Below are 24,271 nucleotides of genomic sequence, written 5' to 3'. Positions count from 1 at the left end.
CCTTTTTTGCCCCGCTTAGGAGGGTCTACTTAGATTTTATAGACCCTGGCCAGATTTTCCCAGACCAAACTGGCCTCCTTTCAGGAGGAAAGAGTCACCTGCGTCATTTTTACCTGAGTGTGAGACCCAGCATATTGAAAGGCTTTGCTATGACGTCTCTGAATTCTCCATTTTTCCTATCCTGTCCAGTATGTGGCGCTTGTCTGCCTGCAGGTCCCACCAGTATAAGGTGATGTGGTACCTTTAACTTCAGCAGACTCTCCCTGCTGGGGGCGTGGTGGAGACAGAGGAGAAGTTGTAACTGGTTTTAATTGCTGCACTTTTCCAGACTGTGGGATCTGAATTCCTTGAGGGAGGGAATCCACCTGAGCTGGGCCCCACTCCTCTCCTGGGGAAGGCACAGGCTCCAGAAAAACACTCAAACAAACTGAATTCTGCCTATGCCTAGGGCAGTGGAGCCTGAGAAGCCCTGCAGCTGTATCCAAAGAGCAGTGAAGCTATAGAAACATAGCTACCAAAATGAAAGAGAGAAGCCCTTTTCAGAGCAGGACCCCTGTTCCTCAGGTTTGCCAATCAAGAGCTTAAGGTGGTACGTTGCTCTGTTTCTCTAGGTCCTGTGTGCCCCCGCCTATCCTTCAGTGCCCAGACCTTTTCAAATAAAAAAACCTGTCTGTTTTTTTTTCCTTCTTCTGTCAGTCCTGCCCCTGTGCGCAGGGTCAAAAACCAGCAACCTCTACTTTTACTTGAGGTTCTGTTGAGCTGGGGACCTATTTTTAGTAGTCAGAATTTGTTAATTAATTCCACAGTTGGAGTTTGGTTGCACTCAGCCCCTGCTGCTGGTAATGTCCCTTTCCTTTCCCCTCTGGGAAGCAGCCTGTGCAGGAGGGGCACCAGCCATAGTGGCTTGGGGGACTCACAGTTCTGGGTGGGCTTGCAGTCAGTCCAGCTTGTCCAGACTGGGGTACGTTGTGTGTCCAGTCACTGACGTGGCCCCACAGGTTGTTCTGTCCTGTTCTTGGCTGCTGTGGAGGACAAAAACTAAATCCCACTCTTCACTAAGCTGCCATTTTGGCCCCCTCCTACGCCACCATATTTTGATCCTAATATTTTATTGTTAACTTCTGTGTGCTTCCCAAGAGAGTTGTGGGTGTGTGGATGTGTCTTTATTTACTTTCTAAAACTTGTACTATGAAGACTTTGCAGAGTCCTTGCATCTGGTTCATAATTATTAATGAATGTAGTTTAAAATTCCTAAAACTTTTTGTTTACTATGTTTTTATTTTTTCTTCAAGGGAGATTAGCCGAGCTGCCGGGAAGGCTGTGCCTGGAATCATTGATGAGGAGAGCAATGGAAACAATGCTCAGTGAGTGTGCTTTCTGAGGCCCCCTGAAGAGGATCTGTTTGTCGTTTTGAAGAATTTCCTATTCCATGGTGAAAAGATTTTCATTCTTGTTTGCAAAAGTAATTCTCACTAAAAAAAAAATTTTAACAGTTCAAAATGTTGACAGAAGAAGTCTGTAAATCCATGCCCTTCTTCCCCAAAGAGCTTAACACTTTGGTGCTTAGAGTTCGTTTTTTTTTTTTTTCCATATATACAAATATATATATAAGTTCCTTATCCTTTTCAATTAATAGATAAAATTAGATGTATTCTAATTATCTAACCAATCCCATAGTATTGAACACTTAGGGAGTTTATAATATTTTGCTTAAATAGCATTACCATGTGGCATTTATTGAGCCTTTTACATACTTAATCCTCACAACCATATAATGTTGCAGATGGAATGTTGAGAGGTTATTGTCTTTGGTAACACAAATAATATGTCAGACTTAGATTCAAATGTAGGCAGTCTCCTCCAGAGCTGACAGTCTTAATTTTTGTTCGATTTTGTTACTTTAAACAATATTGTATTTGCTACTAGAAATAACAAACTATAAGTGAACATTTCCCTAGGTACAATTTTTGAACACTTGTGCTAATATTTTGGTAGGATAGATTCTTAGCATTGGAATTGTGGGGTCAAGGATCCCAACGGGGTCAAGGATCTTTCTGTTGATGTACTGCCAAATGTGATACCTAGCAAAATCATCCTTTAGTCAGGTTGTACCACTTGCGGTTTCTGTGAAAACACCCCTTTGTCTTCTCTTGTCAACATGAAGTATTCTAGTGAAAATCCTATCTCTTTATTTTAATTCACATTTCTTTGATTATCAGTGAGCAGAAGAACCTTTAAAGTCTTTTAGATAGTTGTATTTTTGCTATGACTTTTCTATTCTCTGCTTCCTGCCCATTTTTCTATTTATGGTTTGTCTTTTCTTAGTCACTTGTAAGACTTTAAATGTGTTGCATATTACTTTGGGATTTTTTTGCCCTATAGAAATTTTACATAGTTAAAACATATTACAAAGCTCTAATAATTAAAATGATGTGGTATTTTTGAAAAAATACTAAAAAATAAAGAAAACTGACTAGAATCATATCCAAAATATAATTAAAATGACAATTATATTATCATAATTAAAACATTACAAAGCTCTAATAATTTAAATGATGTGGTATTGTTGAAAAAATACTAAACAATAAAGAAAACAGACTAGAATCATATCCAAAATATAATTAAAATGACAATATATTATCATAATTAAAACATTACAAAGCTCTAATAATTTAAATGATGTGGTATTGTTGAAAAAATACTAAACAATAAAGAAAACAGACTAGAATCATATCCAAAATATAAACAGAATGTTGCCAGACAAACGCCATGGATTCTTTTGCCCAATGCACTCAATAACCAATTCCTGAGACACCAGGGTTTCAAAGAGAGGGTTTGTTACTAGTGCATAGTTGGAGAACAGATGGTCTAATGGCCCAAAATCTGTTTCCCTGAACTACAGTAATTCTGATAGTTTTGTTAGAGAAAATGATGGGCTTAGGATAGGCTTTGGGATAATGAGCGCAATGCCCCAGATGATATAATTAGAGTGACCTGATTATTGAGCATGCACAGATTGATCACATGATTAGTCATAGAACATACATAAGAAAATGGTGGAATGAGGTATAAGTGACTTCAGGTTAAAAATCTAAGCTATACTGCATATCAGGCAGGCTCATTTTGGTCAGATCCAGTCTCAGTTATCAAGATAACTTTGGATTTGGGGTGGGTTAGTTCTGGGCTGATACAAGACCCTTCGTTAATAAATATTAGGGGTTGTCTTTAGTGATTACAAGACTCTAAACTTGAAAAACTGGATAGCTGGGTACAAATGAAGGTTAGTCACAAGGTTTTTACAATCACAGAGGCAGAAGATAAGGCTTATGCAATCATTATCAGAGATCAATGTAGCTGGATTACAATTTAGAGATTTCAGGAATTTCCATCTTTCTACTGATCTACCAGAAAGCAAAAAGGAATATCTGTATAATAATTCAAGTAATCAGAATCATCCATTAAATCATGATTTCTTGATACTATTAGCAAAAATGCAAAAGTAGCATTTCAAATCTTTGGGGAATGGGTGAATGATTTTGGATAACTGTTTGGAAATACATCTCCTTTTTCACAGCATACCTAAAAATACATCCTGGATGGATTCACAATTTAAATATTAAAAATGAAGCCATACAATAAGGAAATATAGGTGAATATTTAATATACTGTGAAGAATAACTTTTAGAATGAAACTAAGGTAAAGTCATAAAGGGGAAAAATGAATACATTTCACTACCTAATAGCCAAAAAAAAAAAACTACTGTATAGCAACATTTAACATGTTTGACACTCATGAATCAGTCTAATTCTTTAGCTTGTATTAGCACATCTGGTTGGTGTAGGTCAAAGGGCTGTGAATTTGGAGTTAGAAGGCTTGGGTCCATTTTCTGATTCTATCTCTTGCTTGAAGTTGTTACCCAAGGCCAAGTGATAGATTCTCTTTCCATATCCATGCAGTGGAGACAATATTACACTTAAAAACATTTTTGGAAACTTATTAGGCAATACTTGTTGATAGGTTTTCAGATTGGAGGAAGGAGAAGAGACCAGAACTTAATCAAAAGAGCTTTATTGTGAGGTGTGCGCAGGCGGGTTGAAGCCTAGGATGGTGACAGCCCTAAGCAAAGGAAAGGGTAAGGTTATATAGGATGGTTGGTGGGGAAAAAGGGAAAGGGAGGTGGTGGATTTTTATTGTCTAGTTTGGATGCGGAAAATTGGCTTGTTCTCACTGGTTGGTTTACAATTGGAGGGCTAAGTGGAGAGTTGGCAGCTTTTCACTGGTGAGGTTTAAAATTTAAACACTACGGTAGTCATGTAGAATTGCATCTGCTGGAGGGTAGATGTTGGGTAAGGGGAGCTTATCACAAGATTACAACTGCTGTAGGACAAGAGGAATCACGCAGCTGTTACTTGGGCTGGGGTGGCTTGGTGGGGTTCCTAGAAGTCACGGGTGGGGAAAGGTTCTTAAAATATTTGCTAGGGGTTGGTCACATTATGGGGAACAGGGTTCTGCCTAACATTTGTGAGAGTGCTTTGTAAGCTATAGGGCATAGAGCCTACCTTTTATTATATTATAGCTTTACTTTATAGTTAACTTCAGTGGAGGGAAAACTTTTAGGATCATCCAGAAAGCAGCTTAGCCTCCTGGTAGACAGTTGCCCTTTGAGCTGTGGATAACCAGTCATACTTTGCATATTGAAATTTCTTAGCCTTTCAGAGTTTCGAGTTCTCTTTTAACCTTGTAATGTTCCTTTTTTTCTTCTCTCACTTTGTTGTAGCCACATTGACTTTTTTCAATTTCTTAACTCTGTTAAACTCTCTCAGCTTGGGGCCTTTACATAAGCTATTCACTCTCCCAAGAAGCCATTTCCCAGATTTCCTGCCCAGAATGAATCTTTTTCATTCAAATGTAGCTCAGAAAAGACCTGTTTTTATTTGGAGGCAAGTGTTTAAGTTTTCTGCTTAAAGTCACTCTGGTTGATTTCATAGTAATAATAAAAGAAATAAATGAGCGTAAATAATAACTGAGAGGATTTCATCATATAACCCGTGTCCATTCTTCCATGGGCAACCATTAATTTCCTTCTGTTACTGGCCAGAAATTCATGGACAGTCCCCTTTATGAGGTATTGTTGGGGTAGATAGAGGTAGAAGGAAGGGAATGGAGAATGTGGAACAGGTACTACCTCTCTTCCTTGGGGTGTCCACAAAGCCAGAGGTAGGTGAGACTTTACTGAAGGACTGGGAAAATTAACACAAGAGGGAAATAATATTAAACTTAAGTTAAAAAGAATTTCCCCCAATCTAAGAGGAGAGTGAAATTTAAATCTTTATAGAGCACTCCTCATGGGTGCCCCCCAGGTTCTAACTTTATGTTCTAGTCCTTAGATCCCTGTTTCTCTCCATTCTGAGAATGTTTCCTTCAGGCCTCTAGTTTTGTAAAAAACTCTTTGTTTCAGTAAAACCCTAGCCCATCCTACATGCATTGAACTCACCCCAAGACCACACAGCCTCTACCAGGAGTCAGGAATACATCCAAGTTACGTTGATTGTCTACATATTCTAGGTCTTTGTTAGGGTAATGGAGTGTAGATGAGGGACTCCAGGTGAGATCTGCATGGTAATAGTCCCACTGTGGGGTGAATATATGCTTATTTATTCATGTACTATTCAACTGGAAACAAGCCCTTCCAGTGATCAACGTTAATTCTTAGAGCATCAGCCAAAGCCTGGAAGGAAGAGGAAAATATTTACCATGAAGACATTATTATGTAGAAAAGTTAGGAGTTATTTTATTTCCCTCCATCCTACCTCTGTTTTTTTCTTTTCTTCCCCCAAATTATAACCTTGGGACCAGCTGGGGATAAGAAGCTGAAGTCCTGACATTTCTCCTTGTGTATAGTTCTGTTTCAGTTCTCAGATGAGACCCGTCTTCTCCCCACCCCCCACCCCCGTCCCATAGCGACTAGTTTAGTTCTTCCAGTTATAATCATTTACACTTTCCTGTTAATTTGCATCCGTATTTCTTTAAATGCTTTATTAAACTTGTAGCTGGAGTTGTCCCGATTTGGGGGTTAAAAAATCAAAGCTTAGAGGAAAATTTGCTATTGGTGGTGAATTGCTCAAGGTATACTAGGATTATCTTCAGAATTTTTAAATTCCTTTTTTAATTGAATGTTTGTTTTTACTTTCTTACAGGGCTCTCACCTTTGTCTATCCTTTTGGTGCCACATTGAGTGTCATGAAACCAGCGGTGGCTGTTCTGTCCACTGGCTCTGTCTGTTTCCCACTTAACAGACCCATTCTGGCTTTCTATCACTCTAAGGTACAGCCTTTCTTAGATGAGGGGGTATATATTACTTTTGTTATTGAAATGGTAAAAACTGCTTAAGCATTTCCAGAAGAATTTCTTTTATATTCTCGTTGCTTTTCATGAAAATCCTGTGAAGTATTATTTCTATTATCCGCATTCTACATATGGGGAAACTGTGGATTATCCAGGAATTGATGGAGTCAGGGTTTAAAACTAGCTCTTAACAATTCTAATCTGAAGCTTTCCCACTATAGCATGAGGCTACCTGTATTGTAATTCTTTAAATAACTTTTTATCCTGTCCAGGGCCACATGTTCTCAAACACAGTACAATGGGAATCGATTCATGGAAAGGTTGAGTTAACAAACAACACCAAATTGCACAGAAACATGCCAATGTTGTGTTAGTTTATTGCTGGAAGACATATTAGAAGATTAGTTGTCCAAGTTCTCATGTGGGAGACCCCGCTTTCCTACGCCTTTTTATTGATATTTTGCTGAATTTACCCTCATTTGTCCCTCTAGACATAGAATTATCCAACTGACCTCCCAGTTTTTCCCCAGGTACCTAAATGTCCCTAGTTCTTCACAGTCCTCTTTTTCTTTGTGGAACCTAGGTATTTCTTTTCCGTCTTTAAAAGCTTTGCTCTAATTTTATTAGGAAGTAAATTAATGTCTATGCCGTGTTTGAAAGATGATAATCAAGTGAAATTCATATATAGCCCTTATGGTAATTAGCTTCTCCCAGACAGCTCTAAATATTATTTTGAAATTAGGGTAAAGTATTATTAAATCATTTGAAATGTGGAAATAATTTGAATTGTTTACATGTAAACTGTTAGTTTATAGGAACCCAAGTAGTGAGACATGATTTTAAGGGGCCTCAGTTTAATACTGAAACTGTAACCACGCATAGAGATTTTTTAACCATGCACAGAGATTTTATCTGACTTAATAAGTGGATTTTCATGGGACTGTAGAATTCTGTGCTAAGTGTGGTGACTATATTAGAACTCATGGGATTATTGTCTCCTCATTTCCTAGCTCATTTTTTCCTCCTGACAAGCTTTCAGTCTTGCCTTATAAATACAGTTTTTGAGGGAGTTGTTGTCCATCACTCTTAAATTCGTGAGATGACCCAGTGATAGAAGGAAGAGGGGACCACTTTCCATCCCCCGGAAGCTGTGGGCAGCACTGGCTAGCAGTCAGGGGTTCTGCCTCCTTGCCCAGTGCGACTGACTTCATTGAGTTTGTCATGATCCTTTCAAGTTCTTTGGCTTACTAAGACATAAATATTTAAGGAGGAAATTGTTTGAGTAGACATACTCTTGTTTAACTGGAACACATTGTAGACAAATGTTGGGAAAGGAAGCTGAAGACAATGGTACATTCTCTGTCAGAGCAGAGTAAAGGAAGATCTATAACCTATTTGAAATAAACAAGGTAGGGAAAAGTAAACCATATTAAGGAAAAGAAAATATAGCCTAACTTTGAGTAGTACTAGGAAGGAAAAGTCCTTACTTATAACTTCCCTTCTCATCAGAGCATAGCCATTCAATCATTTTCCTTTTCTTTCTGTAGAGTTCAACCAAATTGCTTTCCTGTTCTAAGTAACTGATCTATTTTCAATGGCTATGGTATATTAATAGTGTTGTTATTTTTCCTATGAATCATTTGCTTTTTTTTTTGGCATGGGCAGCTTCCAGGAATCAAACCCGGTGAAGCATTTGCTTTAAAAGTTGTAAAGTCTGAGTTCTGTAATTTTTTTTTTAATTTATGGAATTGGTATATTTGCATCTTTGGACATGGGTGGCTTGGGTGTAATTCTTTTCCTATTGCCATTATAACCTTGCCTGTTATAGCTGATAAAGCTAAAAAAAAAAAAAAAGGTTGGTTTCATTTTGTACTTTTAAAAGTGTGCTGTTTTTCATTGCAAAAGTAGTACATGTTCATTGTAGAAAACTTGGAAAAATACAGACAAGAAGGGAAAAAAAATGCCCCCCTCCTACTATCCAAGGCAGCCCAAGCGGACATTTTAATGATTTTCTCCCACTTTTGCTTGTGCCTTATTTTCGTTTGTTTGCTTCACAGACTTGTAACTAGGATAATTTGTGGTATCCTATTTTTATGTTAACCTAACATTATGATATCAATTTATGATGAATAATTTATGGCCTCCTATTTTTTATTAACCTAATGTTATGATAGAAGCATTTTTCCATGTATCTAACCTTTATAATAGTTAACTAAAGGAGGTCCTATTATTCTTTTTTCTTCTTTTGTATGAAACATGGATTTTACCCTTTAATGCAGACCAAGGCCATACTTCTTTTTGAGTAGGCTTTATTCCATTACAGATTCTCTTCATGTAAGATCATAAAACACAATACAATGTGAAGAGCCCAATTTAAAAATTGCATGCAGTAACCTTTGTTTCAACACAAAGAGCTCCCCATGAGGAATGAGAACAGCTAAATCTGGTGTTATGGGCTCATTATGTGAGCAGACTGATTGGCTGCAAGCAACATGAGCACTTTAAAAATAGGAAATAATCATGCCTCAACAGTCACTCCAGGCCAACTTGATGGTTTACGTTACCAAAATAACCCATGCGAAAATTTCAGAATGACTGTGGAAGAGTTCAGTGTCCTATCCTTATGCACAATGCTTGAAGTTTAGGAATAGCAGATGTCTCTATAAAAGCCATAAAAAAAATTGTTTGAAAAGAACTGCAGGTGAAAATCTGCTTACAAAGAACAATGGATACTTTTAAAAGAAATTTTAACCTGTAAGAATGAAATTAAAAATTAAATGGTGTAATCTGATGAAGGATGCATCCAAAATGAATTATAACCTTGATTTCCCAGCAGTATAATTAAGACACTACTCTAACTTAAAAGCTCCTCAAGATGTTAAGAGTACTTGAAAGTTATGATGCAGAAAAGCAAACCTGAAGCTTCTGTGACCAAAATGAGAACGCTTATGACCTGCACAGGGGAAAGATTTACTGCCCCAAGGCCCATACTTCCCCTTTGGCCCAACTCTGCAGTAATTCTAGAACATTTCCAGTAGAAAACATATCAAGAGGTTTTAATTGTGGGACAGTACTGAGAGAGGAAGTGAGGATTTGTTTAGGGCTGTGGTTTTATTATCATTTAGATTTTTAGGGCTATTCCTTTATCTATCAGGTTTTAAGTGGAGCAAGCCTTTGACTCAGTAGCTTTGCTGCGTAGTCCCACCGAGAGGAATGTTTAAGATGCTGCTTGTGGATAGCTAACTTCCTCTGACAGGTTATGAAGATCTGGTTCTGCAGGGTTACTGACAGTTTCTGCTGTAACACATTGTGAAATAGCACTGGGCACATTTATCAAGCACATCTATAGTACCCAGCCTTGAGTGACAGACAGAAGGCCATTGCAGCAGAGATACTGAATATAATTTGCTTACATCGTAAATACTTAGGTTGAAATATGCACATATAAATCATACTTAGGCTCAATGAACTGAAAGCTCAGTAAATAGAAGTGTATATAAAGTACAAAACAAGAGCTATCAGACGCGAGATCTCTAGCATGTTATTACATTCATCAGATTTCAGGTTGAGATAGCTGAGCATGTTCGGGGCAGCCTTCACCACCTGCTTTCTGGCAGCCTTGCACTTCTCTCCTGGTGGAATCACGACCTCCAAGGCCAGCAGCTGCTTGGTGAGCAGCTCTTTCAGTCGAACATAGTTCTTATCATTCTGATTTCTGCCAAAGAACTTCCTCTTGGATCTCTAACACACTTCCAAGGACATCCCAGACTGCTTTATGTAATGGTGCTCCTCAGAAGCAAGCAAATTTCATTTCTCAAGGGCCTCTTTCAAGTTGATATAAGTTATCAGAGTTTGTACTTCAATCATGGCTCTTCTCCTGGCTTCTCAAATGCAGGTTTTTGTTTTGTTTTTTCCCCCAAATTTACCTAATCCAACTGCAAACAAACCCCGTAATTCCATTTTTATTTTTATTTTTTGCATGAGCAGGCACTGGGAATTGAATCCAGGTCTCCAGCATGGCAGGCGAGAATTCTGCCTGCTAAGTCATCGTGGCCTGCCCCTGTAATTCCATTTTGCAGCTCAGGTACAATTCAGAAGGATTCGGTGCCTGTAGAAGTTCATTTTTCATTTCTCTCATTCTCCTGAGGACTTTTTCAGTTTTTTTAAATGGAATGATTGTGTCCCCAGTCAAAAGCATACCTAGGGTCTGCGTCTTCCTCTAAATCCAAATATTATTTGTTGGTGTCTTCTACTACCGCCCTTCAATAATTCCTGATATCTATTGCCTGCACACATCTAAAACATCCAGATCGGCAATCAACGCCTGAGAGCACATAGGATAGGTGCCTGCAGGTTGTTGTTCATGCCCAGAAATGTGATCAAGAGTGCCTCTAGCCTTGTTCCCATCACACATCATGGAGTTAATTTGGTGACTGATGGATGTACACCTTCGGAAAGCGGCAGGGAAGGCTGCTTCTTTGCACAGTCTTTAGTCATCTCTTGCACTGCACAGATTTTGGTTAAAGTGTGATACCTTGCTTTCCACAATGAGATCTTTTCTCCAGTTTTAATGTGTGTCGAGCCTAAGAATGATATCCTGGATGCCTTCTTCAGATTCATCAGTCACATAGTTGCCTCCGCTATAGAATGGAGGGGCTTTCATGGAGGGGCTGGGCTTCCTTAACAATGTTCTGTATTTCCACCTGATGTGGGTGGTTTGCATTCTGCTTCAGTTCTTTGAGAAGACGCTGTTTCCTGGGCTGCTCTCTTTCTAGCTGGCTGAATATCTCCTTTTCTTTTGGTATCTACAGAGTCTATTTCAAAAAGCTGTTTTGTTAGAATTCTCTCCAGTTTCTTGTTAATTCTTGTCATCTGACACACCACTGAAGCCAATTACTTGCTGTTCTATACTTTTTACTTCCTTTTGGATTTCCTGAAGCCTACTAATAGAAGGGTGAGGATTTCCAATATCCATATTTTTGTTGTATTCAGTTTCGTTTTTCTGTGATTGAACATATGGATTTATTTTTTATTTTTTGTGATTATAACTTTTAACTTGTGCATAGAATTGCTTCTATTTCAGACCACCTTGTTGTATATGTTGATAGTTTTAACAGCAATGTGTGAAAGAACTTATTTCACTGAATCTTGATTAGCACTGTTTATAGTCATTTTTTCATATTTATTAATCTGATAGGCAAAAAAATAACTGTTTTGATTTGTTTAAAATTACTAATAATGGGGTGCACAGGTGGTTCAGTGGTAGAATGCTTGCCTTCCATTTGGGAGACCCAGGTTCAATTCCCAAACCATGTACCCACACCCCCCCCAAAAAAATTTATTAATATTGAAAATTTTCCTTATTGACTGGTTATTTCCTCTGTGAATTTATCAGGCTTGTAGCTTAGTTTTGGGTTTAGATCTTAGTTAAACACTGTTTTTGGTATTTATAAATGTCTATGACTTTATTACCGCCTCTTTTTTTTAACTTTTTCTATTGTGAAATATATATACAGAAAAAAGAAAGAAAAAGCAATGATTTTCAAAGTATATTTTAACAAGTAGTTACAGTACAGATTTCAGAGTCTGTTATGGGTTACCATTCCACTATTTCAGATTTTTCCTTCTAGCTGCTTTAAAACACTAGAGCTAAAAGAAATATCAGTATGATTCAGCAGTCAGACTTATTTATTAAATCCTAATAACTCTTCCTTCTCCTTTGATCCTTCTCCCAATCTATAGGGATTTTTGGGTAATGCCCCCAAAATTCTAACTTTTTCACATTGAGAAGGGGTGTCATTAATAAAGGATAGGGGGATATAATTAGTTGATAATCTTGGAGAGGCTGGCCCATCTGGTTTCAGGATCTGTCTGGTCTAGGAACCCTCTGGAGGTTATAGTTTTCAAGAAAATAAACTTAGTGCATGAAACTTTTCTCAGAGCCCTAGGTTTTCTTAAGAGTTAACAGGAATGATGTTGCTTGGGGCTTGACAAACCAAGGCAATTAGCAATATCTACTTGAAGCTTACCTAAAAGTAGCCTCCAGAATAGCCCCTTGACTTTATTTGAAATTTCTTAGCCACTGATGCCTTATTTTGTTACACTTCTTTTACCCCTTTTGGTCAAGAAGGTGTTGTTATGTCTCCTCTTACAATTTTATAATAGGTCTTAACTCTGCAAGGATTGGATTTGGATTTAACTATTTTTTTCTTTTTACTTTAAGATATGGCCATCATCTACAAAATAGTTAACAATGGGAAAATGCGTAGGACACAATTCACATTGCTTTTTGTAAAAGTCAAATAGTGGAATATAGAAGTGTCTAAAATGAGAGACTAGTTAGAATGTAGTTGTTATCATAGTTGATATTTCTTAGCTGTTAAAACCTTGATATGAATTGGCATTTGATCAGTATAAGATAGTTGCTAACATGATTCCGATTGTAAGTGTTTGAGGACTAGGTTGCATGTGGCACGTTTTGGAATATGAGTCTCTGATACTGCTTTGATTGTCATTAATAGAATATAGGTGGAAAGCTGGCAGTGCTTGGCTCATGTCACATGTTCAGTGACCAATATTTGGATAAAGAAGAAAACAGCAAAATCATGGTAAGCTTTTTTTTGTTTATCATATTAATGTATACTGTATAGATATTAGTGTAATGTCATTGATACATTTAGCATTTTAAAAATACTGGTAAGTTCCATATATTCATTCAGAACCAGCTATCAGAGCCCATTATATGTCAGGCACTAAGAATTCAAAGTTGAGTTAAGCATAGTCCATACTTTGGAAAAGTTTATAGCGGTATCTTGAGGGAGAGAGAGTAAGAAACAGGTAAGTAAACTCAGAAGGATGTGGCGAGCATTCCTAAGCATTCCGACTTCGGTGGGAGAGCTAACCCTGGGGAGCTGGTGAGGAGCAAGGTCAACAAGGGCCTCTTGTGCAGAGCCAAGGGAGCTTGTACTTTATGATGAAAGCCATAGGGAGCCCTTGTAGGGTTTTCAGCAGGTATGAACATAGTCAGATCTGTTTTGTTTTGTTTTGGGGGAGGGGGTGCATGGTCGGGGAATCAAACCCAGATATCCTGCCTAGAAAGCAAACATTTTACCAGTGAAGCACCAGGTCTGTTTTTTTATTTTTTTGCATGGGCAGGCACCGGAAATCTAACCTGGGTCTCCGGCATAGCAGGCAGGAAGTCTGCCTGCTGAGCTACTGTGGCCTGCCCCAGATCTATTTTTTAGAAAGACTCTTTTCTATAAGATATGTGGGAAGGATGCAGGCATCATCCGGTTCGGCTGGTGAACTCATCCAAGCAATAAAGGATGAGAATATGAATTAAGGTAGTGTAGGTGTCAGCGGAGCAGAGGGGCATGCATAGGTGGTATTTAGGCAGGATTATGTGCAGGGGTGGTTACTGATTGACATGGGGAATGAGATCAAGGCATTGCAGTTACTTTGCAGAATAGTGCAAATGAAACCCATGGTATCAAAGGTGATACAGTAGAAGCAAATGTCTCTGTAGTGCATGCCAGAGCTCTTTGAAGGTATGTTTCTAGTGAATCACTTGCCAGAGGAAGAAGTGCCCACTGAGCTTTTTAATTAATGAAATAAATTTCTTCAGCCTTACAAAATGTAATTGTTGTAAATGTCAAAATAAATTTAGTTTGAAATGCTAGTGATCAATGAAAATGAGGGGTAAGGGGTATGGTATGTATAATTTTTTTTTCTGTTTTTGTTTTATATTTGTTGTCTTTTTATTTCTTTTTCTGAATTGATGCAAGTGTTCTATGAAATGATCATGATGATGAATATGCAACTATGTGATAATATTGTGAATTACTGATTATATATGTAGAACGGAATGAGCATATATTAAGAATGTTTGTTTCTTTCTTGTAATTTTTTAATTTAAAAATTAATAAAAAAAGTTTTTTTAAATTTAATTGTTGTGTTGGGAGATGAGTTAAAATCTTGGTTCTGTGGAATCCATACAAAGTTACAGTGTCTCTAGAACATTCTAGAGGGATCTAGGAATACTTTACTTTTTAAAAGTTTTACTTTTAAGTCTTCACTGTCATCAACACTTTAACAGGGATTGCTTCAGCATTTACAAACAAGTTTGAATAAATATTGGTTTGTGGTTAAATTAAAATGTCCTAAGATAAATTATAAATTGCTAATAATAAAAGTAGCTTTAGGGTGAAGAAAGCCTTTATGTTTTCATATGGTTTCACCAAGAGAAAGCTTACTACACTGTTCCAAATCACTGCCTAGTCTTTTTTCCTTTATCATTTTTTTAATTGATAAAAAAATTAACAATTTTTGTGACTACTCCACTGCTTTCTCAATAACCACTTGTCTACCTCTCGTTGTTTTTAAACCTAGGATGTTGTTTTCCAGTGGCTCACAACAGGAGATATCCACTTAAACCAGATTGATGCTGAGGACCCCGAGGTAGGAGTTTGCATATTATTAAATAATATAAATAAACTAGTAAATAAAAATTCTAAAGGCATTATGGTAGTTTATCAAACATATATGAAAAGACCAGCCTTGGACTAGGAACCAAAAAACCTGCATTATTGATCTAACTCCACCACCAGCTATTTGACCAAATTAAGTTATTTTTTACTTTTTTGTCCTTTTTTTCTCATCTTGGTGACACTATACTTGGCTGTCTGCCTTGCAGGGTGATTGTGAGGTCTAAGTGAATGATTGTGAGTTTACTTATTAAACTAAAAGATGTAAAAAGTGCTTTCTCTTTAAGATTTTTTAAACATTTTTTTAACATTTACATTTATTGAATACCAAGCACTGTATATCATATGTCTCCTCATAAATCATCTTATTTAATCTTCAAAATGGCCCTATAAGTAGGTGGTCTTATTCTATCTTATAGTGGAAGACACTGAAATTCTGCAAGATTCTCGTGTGCTCACATAAATAGCAAGTAAGTGCAGAGCCAGGACCTAAGCCGAGATTCCTGATTCAAAGTCTGCTTATTTGCCTTTTGCTTCTCTGTTGGCTCAACTCTGAAATTCAGGAGAATGATTTCCTAGAAATGGGTAGCAGGAGGCAGGCAAGAAGGCAACCAGAGATAGCTATGCACTATCTCCTGTAGACAAGAGAGCCCTATTTACAAATTTTACCTTATAGATAAACTGTAAGCATATGGATATTTTGCTTCAATCTCTCCTGAGAAGTGATATAAGCCCCAAGATAATTGGGGTGCAGCAAAGAATTTGCTTACATATTTCTTAAAACTAATCTTGAGTAGATGGCATTTAAGGCAGCTGCCAATCTAACTAGAGTGTCGTGAGTCAAGGGAAGCAGCATTAAGATGCACTGCATCCATCCCTGTTCCTTGTGGCCACTTTGCTTTTGCTGGGTTTCTGTCATTCCTGTTTTATAGTTGAGGAAATAGAAGTAAGTAAATTATTCAAGGCCCCTACTTAGATTAAAATGTGGCCAAGTCATTATTAACATGTGAGGCCAATTCCAGGGCTTGTGCCTTTTCTATTGTTCTGTTGTTCACTGCCCAGCACACACAACCCTGGCATAGTTTAGAAGGAATGCATCAGTAGAAACCCAGTGGAAAACGAGCGTGCGGGTTTGAAAATCTTATGTATCCCCAGAAAAGCCATGCTCTTTTAATCCAGACTTGTGCGTGCAGACTTATTATGGGTAGGAGCTATTGATTATGTTGTTTCCATGGAGATGTAACCCACCCTATTGTGGGTGAGACCTTTTGATTAGGTTGTTTCAATGGAGATGTGACCCTACCTATTCAAGGTGGATCTTAATCCACTTAATTGGAGTATTTTAAGAGAGGGACATTTTGGAGAGAACACAGACATCTAAAGATGCCAAAGTTGCTGAGAGAGCCAATACAGAGAGCAGAGAGATGACAGATGCTTGGACACAGACAGTGCCCCTGGAATACTAAGCTAAGAGATAAAGTATAGAGTTTGTTCCAGAGAAGCTAAAAGAGGACCCACAGACTCTTAGAGAAGGAAAATGCCCCAGGAGTGGCCAGAAGACCCCACAGGAGCTGGGAGAGCCATTTTGGTAACCAACCCAGGAGAGAAGGGCCAGCAAATGTTGCCATGGACCTTTCCATATGACAGAGAAATCCTAGATGCCATCGGCCTTTCTTGAGTGAAGGTATCCTTTTGTTGATACCTTAATTTGGACATTTTTATGGCCTTAGAACTGTAAATTTGTAACCTAATAAATCCCTCTTGTAAAAGCCAATCCATTTCTGGTATATTGCAGTCCAGCAGCATTAGCAAACTGAAGCAATAATTGTGGTTTTATGCTTTTGTTTTTTTTTTTTTACATGGGCAGGCACCAGTAATTGAACCTGGGTCACCAGCATGACAGGCGAGAACTCTGCCTGCTGAACCATTGTGGCCCCACCCTGTTTGTTTTTTTTTAAGTAGTGTTTTTAAGGCCTTTCTCTAAAACTGCATTTTCATCCATCTTCCAGGTTTGAGACCTAGTATTTTAAGACCTTTGTATTTTAAGGCTCTGGAAAGTAGAATGCCAAATCTAATAACATTGCAAAGGAAAAATGTTTGAAAACTTGAACTTCCTAAATATGATTTCAGATCATACCTTGTTACATTGGGATGGTTTTCAAAATCAGCTAATTTTCTAACAGTATTTGATAAAAATAAATGGCAACTTAATAAAGTGCTTAAGAAATTTCTATAATGAAATTAAACTTCAAAACCTACCAGAAAATCAAGAAAACCAGTGATGCCAGGAGCACTCATATTTTTGGCTGGACGCCTAAGGCTTGGATAGTTCTCTGAACTAGGATTTTTTCAGAGGCCTTTCTGCAGAGAGAGAAGGGAATCAGTCTTAGGACCATAGGATTGCTGAGCCCATTACTGATCCTGGTGCTCTGTTCTGGGTGTGTGTCCTGGTACAATCAATGTCCTTATTACTTGCTCTCACCTGCAACCCACTGTCATATTAGAAAAAAGTAGCCAGATATTGTTGGGAAGTGTATATGTGTATTCACCTCCTGTGTTTCCTGTCTAAAAAAAAGAAATTGAGGATTGGGGATATAGAAATAAATGACTCTACCTATCTAATCTGATTATCTAATCTATCTTTTTTGGGGTACACGGGCCAAGAATTGAACCTAGGCCTCCCGCATGGCAGGCAAGCATCCAGCTACTGAAGAACCTACTTATTTTGACTTCTTATTGTTCTTGTGATGCTCCAACATGTCCTGTCAGGTGCTGGTGCTAGAGAATGTAGAACAGTATGCTGCAGGTGACTTCAGAAGACAAATTTTTAAACTATTACCCTCAATTTGGCCTTGTCAAAAGAACAGGGTAGATGTCATTCAAAGGGCCGGTTAGGAATATGCATTTATTTAAATTTGAATTCAGTATATTTTTTGAATCATTAATGCATTTATTTGGTTCAGCATTCATAAGCATATGCAGTGAAAAGTCATCCTCCTATCTTTACCCTTTGCCACTTTATGCCCTGCCCCAGTGGCAACAATCGTAGCAGTTTTTCCTATGTATTTCCAGATATTTTATACATATATATGTGCAATTATGTGTGTGTGTACTGTCTTTCCCCCCCTTCTTTGTACAAAAGATACTTATATGCGCTGGTTATATAAACTGTCCTACACCTTGCTTTTTTACCAATATGTCTTGGAGATTTGGAGATTTTTCTGTATTTGTACATCAAGAACTTCGTTTTTTGTTTTATTTATTTTTTTAAAGACCATATTTTCCATTGTTTGAATGTAATGTATTTTAGCCAGTCTCCTGTTGAAGGACATTTAGGTTTTTCTGGTCTCTTATGTTACCAACACACAGCATATATCATCACTGAGGACTCTCCTCAATATTGTAGTGATGTCCCTGGCTAGGTGAGAAGACTTGGTTTGGCTGGCGTGTAGGGTTCAAGAGGAAGACTGTCTTTGCTGGGGTCACATGTAGTTCATTACTTACTAACAGGAGAGAAAGCAGAGTATCGGCCTGCTGGTGGGCAGGTAGCAGGACTTTGTTTCATGATCCCCTCTATTTTCCTGCTGTAATGAAAAATAAAGTTATTAACTAAAATGGAGGAACTGTGAATGGTTTGGGAGGTTTGAAGTGAGAGAAGGAACTTATTGTCTAGGAGAGTGGGAAAGTGAATGAACTTGGGAAGTGCAGCGTGTTTGCTAAGCATCCTCAAGATGAGCAATCATAGAATTGAAGGGAAACCAGTCTGCATGGTTGTCTATTTTCCTCTGGCTGCATTTGGCTCTGTGAGGACAGGCACGGACTAAATTTAGCCAGCTTTGGGGATTACAAGTACATTTTGTTGCTCTTTCCACATCAAGTTGATTATTTAAAGCTTTGTTATCCATAATCATGAACAATGAAATCTCTTGGCAAGGAAGTATAAATATTGCAGATTTAAAGCTGAGACAGTGGAGACATAGCAAAATAAGTTCTTGTTCCTGCTGTGCTGAAAGGAACCCTCTTGTGGCTTTCAGATTTCTGACTACATGATGCTGCCTGACACAGCCACCCTATCAGAGCGGCTTCGAGTGTGTCTCCAAGAGGGCGATGAGAACCCACGGGACTTTACCACCCTTTTCGACCTGTCCATTTACCAGCTGGATACCACCTCCCTCCCCAAGGTCATCAAGTCAGTACCTCCAGCATTCTGAGCTGCACTGCACTCCATTCTGAGTGTTTGGTTTGAAAACATGAACCTGGGGACAGGAGCTAGGGTCATGGCAAATGTGGTATGCAAAGCATGCACCATCAGATCTGTGATGAGGTCAACAAAGACAGCTGCAAATTGGGGTGGGGGAGTTGATGCAGAGGAAACTGCCAGCAGGTGTTAGTACCTACTATGTTCCAAACTCTACTGGGCATCTACGGTGACCAACTTGTTCCAGTTTGCCTGGGACTTTCCTGGATTTAGCATAGAAAGTCCTATATCTCAGAAACCTCCTCAGTAACCAGAATGGTTGATCACTCTACAGGCACTTCACTTAATACATTCAACAATCCTCTCAGTTACTAACCTAATTTCCAGATGGGGAAACCTAGGTTTAAAGAGGGTCAGTTTTTTTCCCAAGGTGGGAGCAGAGATTTAAAGCCAAGCCTGGGTGACTTTCAAGCTGGCAAGTACCATGTTAAGTTTTTCCATACACTGTATTGTCATGCAGTATTCATAATGAGATTATTATCCTTATTTACATGTGAGGACACTGAGGCTCAAAGAAGTTAGTTAATTTGTTCATCGTCACATAGCTACTTTTTGGTGGGGCTCAGATTTGAACCCAGGCAGTTTTAACTGAACCTGTGGTGAATTTATCTGGAGATTTGTTACTGTAGGAGGTGAAGGTGTTTTAAAAACAGTACAGCACGAAACCCCTTAGAGCTGTTGGGTCATCTCTGAAGCCCCTTTGCACCTATATCCTTCTGGAGGTCACAGCCAGGTCACAAATCTGTTTAATCTGGCTGTGTGTTTGGCCCTTTGTTTGCTTGGTTTTTGAGCTGGCTCTGTTGTCCTCCCCCCTACAATTAGGGCTTTTCTTAGAATAACAAAAGGTGTATCTGCTGCACCACTAGCCAATTGCAGTTCAACTAGCATCTGCTGCTTTTAGCTTCATTCTCTTCTGATGGGTTTTAAACACATTTAAATTTCTTCAGTATTGAATGAAGCAGTAATTTGCCCTGCCTTCTATTTTGGTTTTAGCAGAGTCCAGTAGTGGATGTTTCCAAGGCTTGGATGGGTTTTCTAATCGGATTTGTCTTTTGTACCATAGCAAAGAGCAAAAGTTACTCGCTTCCAATTTCTGTATGGTGCTCTTAGGTATTTTTATGTGCTAGTGATAGCTTTTGAAAGCAGTTTCTCTTTTTTTGAGTAAAAATTCAAATATTTATGTCAGTTATATAGGGTGTTGCTCTGATATTGCTATGTGCTCCTAGTCTGTGAAACTGACTGGTCTATTGTAGATATTCAGTATCTTGAGTGAATGAGCACACAGAAATGCATATCATACAGATCTGTTCAGTGGCTAGAAGCAGACTTCAGATTTGGCTCCTGCCTCTTGGTGGAAACAAATAAAGAAAACAATTGAGGAAACACTAGAGTCAGAGTGTCCGTTTGATAAAACAAAAAGTCTATTTAGAAGATGTCTGACAGGAAACTTGAAATAAATTTTTTCCTAAGTTCTCAAGAATGAACACTGACAACATTACTACTTTAGATATAGCACATTTTGTGTGTTTTCTAATATTGAATGATATCATTTGATGGTCAGTCAATATGCTTTGTCACTGTGCCTTATCTTAATCCCACTTTTTTTTATTAACGCAGGGCTCACGAACAACTAAATGTGAAACATGAACCTCTGCAGCTTATCCAGCCTCAGTTTGAGACACCACTACCAGCCCTTCAGCCAGCGGTGAGTACGTGTGCTTGGGGGACTCCCGCTGTAGGGCACCTCTCCTTGCCCTTACTTTGCCATCTGGGCCCTCTACTGTGGATCCTTCATTATGCGATTGGTGGTCTTCCTCATGGGGTCACATTTCTCTATGCCTAGAGCCCAAACTATTAGTGCTCTTTAGGGAGTTCCATACAGTGTAGTTCGCAACTGAGGAATCAAGGACATGAACTTTTCTGCTAATGAACATTTCCATCTCATGAGATTAGAGGGCACATAAGAGAATTCCTGGGTAAAGAGAAGGAAAAGCTCTTATGCAGCTTTACAGGCATTAGATACTCAGATTCATAGCACAGTTCAGGTATCCCAGGGGATATTCTTGTGTATGTAGGTTATTTTCAACATTTCAGTACATCATTAACTCAAAATTGTACTTTTAAAAGTCCACAGATGTATAAACAACGATGCCAAATCTCCATTTTACTGTCCCATCCCACCACATTCAGGAACCCATTGGGTTCCTCTTGGTAGCTTGAAATTGGTCACAGTGGGAGTATTTAGGTCACATAAATTGACAGCTGCTACAAATCAGGACTTTTTTGTTTTGTTTTATTTTGAGAGCTGGCAGTTAAACATTTACCAGCACCACTGGTTTATACCTACAAATTCTGGCTCCATGTTCAGCAAATCTGTCTGCCTCCCCGTATAATTTCTGTTCCTAAAGAACTCATGATAAAATGAGAAGCAAATTGTACAGTCATGTGTTCAACACAAACAAGTTTTGCATCCTTCTGCTGAGTTAATTCTCATTGGTATGTCAAGTTGGTTATTTTGGTGGTGTAGTTGGAGCTTGCTTCTGCTTGGTTGCTTACAGAGGGCTTGATATAGGTCTAATGGGTGAGAACAGTAGGAGATAATGGGAATTCAGGGTGGTTCGTTCCAAGGGGAGGGCTGAATCGGCCTCTCAATTCCATTGTTTTATCCTTGTCAATTATGGCTTTGGAAAAACGCTTTCATGAAAGACCTTATTTCCTTTTAGGTTTTTCCTCCTACTTTTAGGGAATTACCGCCTCCTCCTTTGGAGTTATTTGACTTGGATGAGACTTTCTCTTCTGAGAAGGCACGGCTTGCTCAGATTACCAATAAGTGTAAGTTTGACCAATATTTTATTCTTAATGTTAAATAAGGGGACTTAATGTTAATGGGTACACAATTTTCATTATGAACTTCTGAGATTATCTGTGGAAAAAAGCTTAGAGTTTGTTTAGAGAGAACAAAATAAGAACAGGAGTATAAAATCGTAGTTTTTTGTTTATTTCATCTAAATGACTCTGAGCTAACTGGCCTAGAGAAAAATAACCAGTGAATTAGAACATAGCACTAGACATAAGCCAAACATCTCAGTTTTAATCCAGTAGGCCCTTAGTTCTCACCTGTTGAGTGACTGTATTATGAATTCTGACCCTGGCTGGCCATCTACCAAATCTGTGTCACTGGTTGTTCTAGTTTGCTAGCTGCCAGAATGTAACACACCAGATATGGATTGGCTTTTCATAAAAGGGATTTATTTAGTTAAAAACGTATAGTTCTTCAGAGGAAAAACAGCTAACTTTCAACTGAGGTTCTTTCTTACATGTGAAGGCACAGGGCAATCTCTGCTGGCCTTCTCTCCAGTCCTCTGTGTTCCAACAACCTTCCCCGGGGTGATTCCTTTCTGCATCTCCAAAGGCCTGGGCTGAGCTTCAAGTGCTGAGATGAGGTATGCCGAGCTGCTTGGGCTGTGCTACGTTGAGCTCTCTCATTTTAGCTTCCAGCCAATTAAATCAAACATCATTCATTGCAGCAGGCACACCTCCTAGCCGACTGCAGAGGTAATCAGCAACAGATGAGGTTCACATGCCATTGGCTCATGTCCACAGCAATAGAACTAGGCACCTTCATCTGGCCAAGTTGACACCTGAACCTAAACTACCACACTGGTCATAGGAGCAATTAATTTAGAAAATTGAGTCAGGCTAAAAAGAATCATAGAGACCCCACATTGTACGGGATGTTCGAGAGAGCCATATCTGCCTTTGACATGTAGATGAGGAAATGAGGCCCCAGGCCACACAATTACCTGGTTAGTCGTGCTTCTAATTCCTAGTCCAGGGCTTCTGATGCACACTGCCTCCACTACAGCAGATAGGCCAGTACACATAGGCCCAGGGGCATAAAGTGAGTCATCCATTTTGAAGCAAATGATCCCACTCCTGGGAATCTGATCTAAGAAAATGAATGAAAGAACAAAGATGATTAGTGCCCAATTTATTAAAAAGTAAAATTGAGTCTTGGTGTCTACTGGTAGGGGAATGGTATAGTACATTGTGTCACATTCAAGCTGGAGGACAAGAGGTAGTCAATGTAAAAGAGATTTATGATGCCAGGGACCAACACTAACAAAATTTGAGAATTCTCAGTGGAGAAACCAGGATATGAGATTGGATGCACAGTGGTATCCCAGCTATGTAAATTCATCTGTATGTGGCCAAAGACCACAAAGGGCTATGCAAAAATGAAAGTAATTCAATATAAAAAACCTTTGCTGGATCTCTGTTCTGTGCTAGGCATTGTGGAAGGTGCTAGGCACTTAAAAATTAGCAAGACTAAGTAATTAGTCCAGTAGTCAGATACTTTGACCCAGAATTTCTATGTCTAGCAATTTATCCTACAGAAATGTTTCTAGAAATGGGTAAAAGATATAGCTTATAGACATTAATTGCAGCATTAAAAAAGACTGGAAACAGTGTAATAATTCATCCATCAATAGGGGGGTTGATTTAAAAAAATTATCAAGTAAAGTGAAATATTATACTTCTGTTAAAAGAAAGATAAACATATTGAGTGAAATAAGCCAGCCATAAAAGGACTGATATTGTCTAATTCCACTTATATGAAATAGAAGATGTAAATTAAAAGAGACAGAAAGAAGATTACAGGTTTCCAGGGGCTGGGGGGAGGGGAAATGGGGACTTAATGTTAATGGATACACAGTTTCTCTTTGGGGGTGAAGGAAAAGTTTTGATAATGATGGTGACGATGGTAGCACAACACTGTGAATGTGATTGATACCACTGAATATATTCTTGAAAGTGGTTAAAACGTGATTTTCTGTTGTATATATGTTACCACACAATATTTTTTTTAACATTTTAAAAAGAAAGATGCAAATTATAAACTTTGACATGGAATGTTGTCCATGATACTTTGTTAAATGAATGACAGAGGCGATTTGCAGAACTATCATAGTTTGATCTCATTTTTGCAAAACCTTGTTCTTACAAATGTACACATTCAGAGCAGAAAATACTCTCAGTAGGATTCATGTGTAAGGAGAGAGGGTGAGAGATTGTTGCCTCTGTTTGGTTTGAATATCTTAATAAAGAACTTATATTTCTATCATAACTTTAAAAAATGCAAATCGGGGGTGGGGGTGGGGGTGGGGAGAAGTAATTAGTAAA

The 24,271-nt window shown here is 38.4% G+C and overlaps 1 protein-coding gene, 1 long non-coding RNA gene and 1 pseudogene across 11 annotated transcripts in view; 1 reads left to right on the top strand and 2 right to left on the bottom strand.

Moving 5' to 3' along the window:
- LOC143690368 (uncharacterized) overlaps nucleotides 1–24,271 on the bottom strand; it is a 59,147-nt gene that overhangs the window by 21,525 nt on the left and 13,351 nt on the right. For 2 of the 7 annotated variants that reach the window (XR_013179139.1, XR_013179140.1), the window contains exons 3-4: nucleotides 22,891–23,036; nucleotides 17,089–17,190 (exon numbers count right to left, since the gene is read on the bottom strand). This is a non-coding gene — a long non-coding RNA (uncharacterized LOC143690368). Of the gene's footprint in view, nucleotides 1–754; nucleotides 1,473–5,186; nucleotides 5,730–17,088; nucleotides 17,191–22,890; nucleotides 23,037–24,271 lie in introns of those variants that run through there. The other 5 variants (XR_013179143.1, XR_013179142.1, XR_013179144.1 and 2 more) reach the window with 5 other exon arrangements.
- Nucleotides 1–24,271, top strand: part of IFT52 (intraflagellar transport 52) — a 51,923-nt gene that overhangs the window by 21,021 nt on the left and 6,631 nt on the right. For 3 of the 4 annotated variants that reach the window (XM_077168164.1, XM_077168170.1, XM_077168168.1), the window contains exons 6-12: nucleotides 1,293–1,364; nucleotides 6,199–6,325; nucleotides 12,868–12,954; nucleotides 14,735–14,803; nucleotides 18,864–19,018; nucleotides 20,705–20,792; nucleotides 21,811–21,919. In XM_077168164.1, the coding sequence (XP_077024279.1) occupies nucleotides 1,293–1,364; nucleotides 6,199–6,325; nucleotides 12,868–12,954; nucleotides 14,735–14,803; nucleotides 18,864–19,018; nucleotides 20,705–20,792; nucleotides 21,811–21,919 (707 nt within the window). Of the gene's footprint in view, nucleotides 1–1,292; nucleotides 1,365–6,198; nucleotides 6,326–12,867; nucleotides 12,955–14,734; nucleotides 14,804–18,863; nucleotides 19,019–20,704; nucleotides 20,793–21,810; nucleotides 21,920–22,412; nucleotides 22,531–24,271 lie in introns of all 4 variants that reach the window. The other variant, XM_077168169.1, reaches the window with a different exon arrangement.
- LOC143690357 (BAG family molecular chaperone regulator 5-like) lies at nucleotides 8,531–11,888 on the bottom strand (annotated as a pseudogene).

This window comes from Tamandua tetradactyla, chromosome 1 (assembly GCF_023851605.1).
Source record: "Tamandua tetradactyla isolate mTamTet1 chromosome 1, mTamTet1.pri, whole genome shotgun sequence".
NCBI lineage: Eukaryota > Metazoa > Chordata > Mammalia > Pilosa > Myrmecophagidae > Tamandua > Tamandua tetradactyla.
Note: the sequence above shows the minus strand (reverse complement) of the source record. Positions and strands in the feature narration are given on the sequence as shown.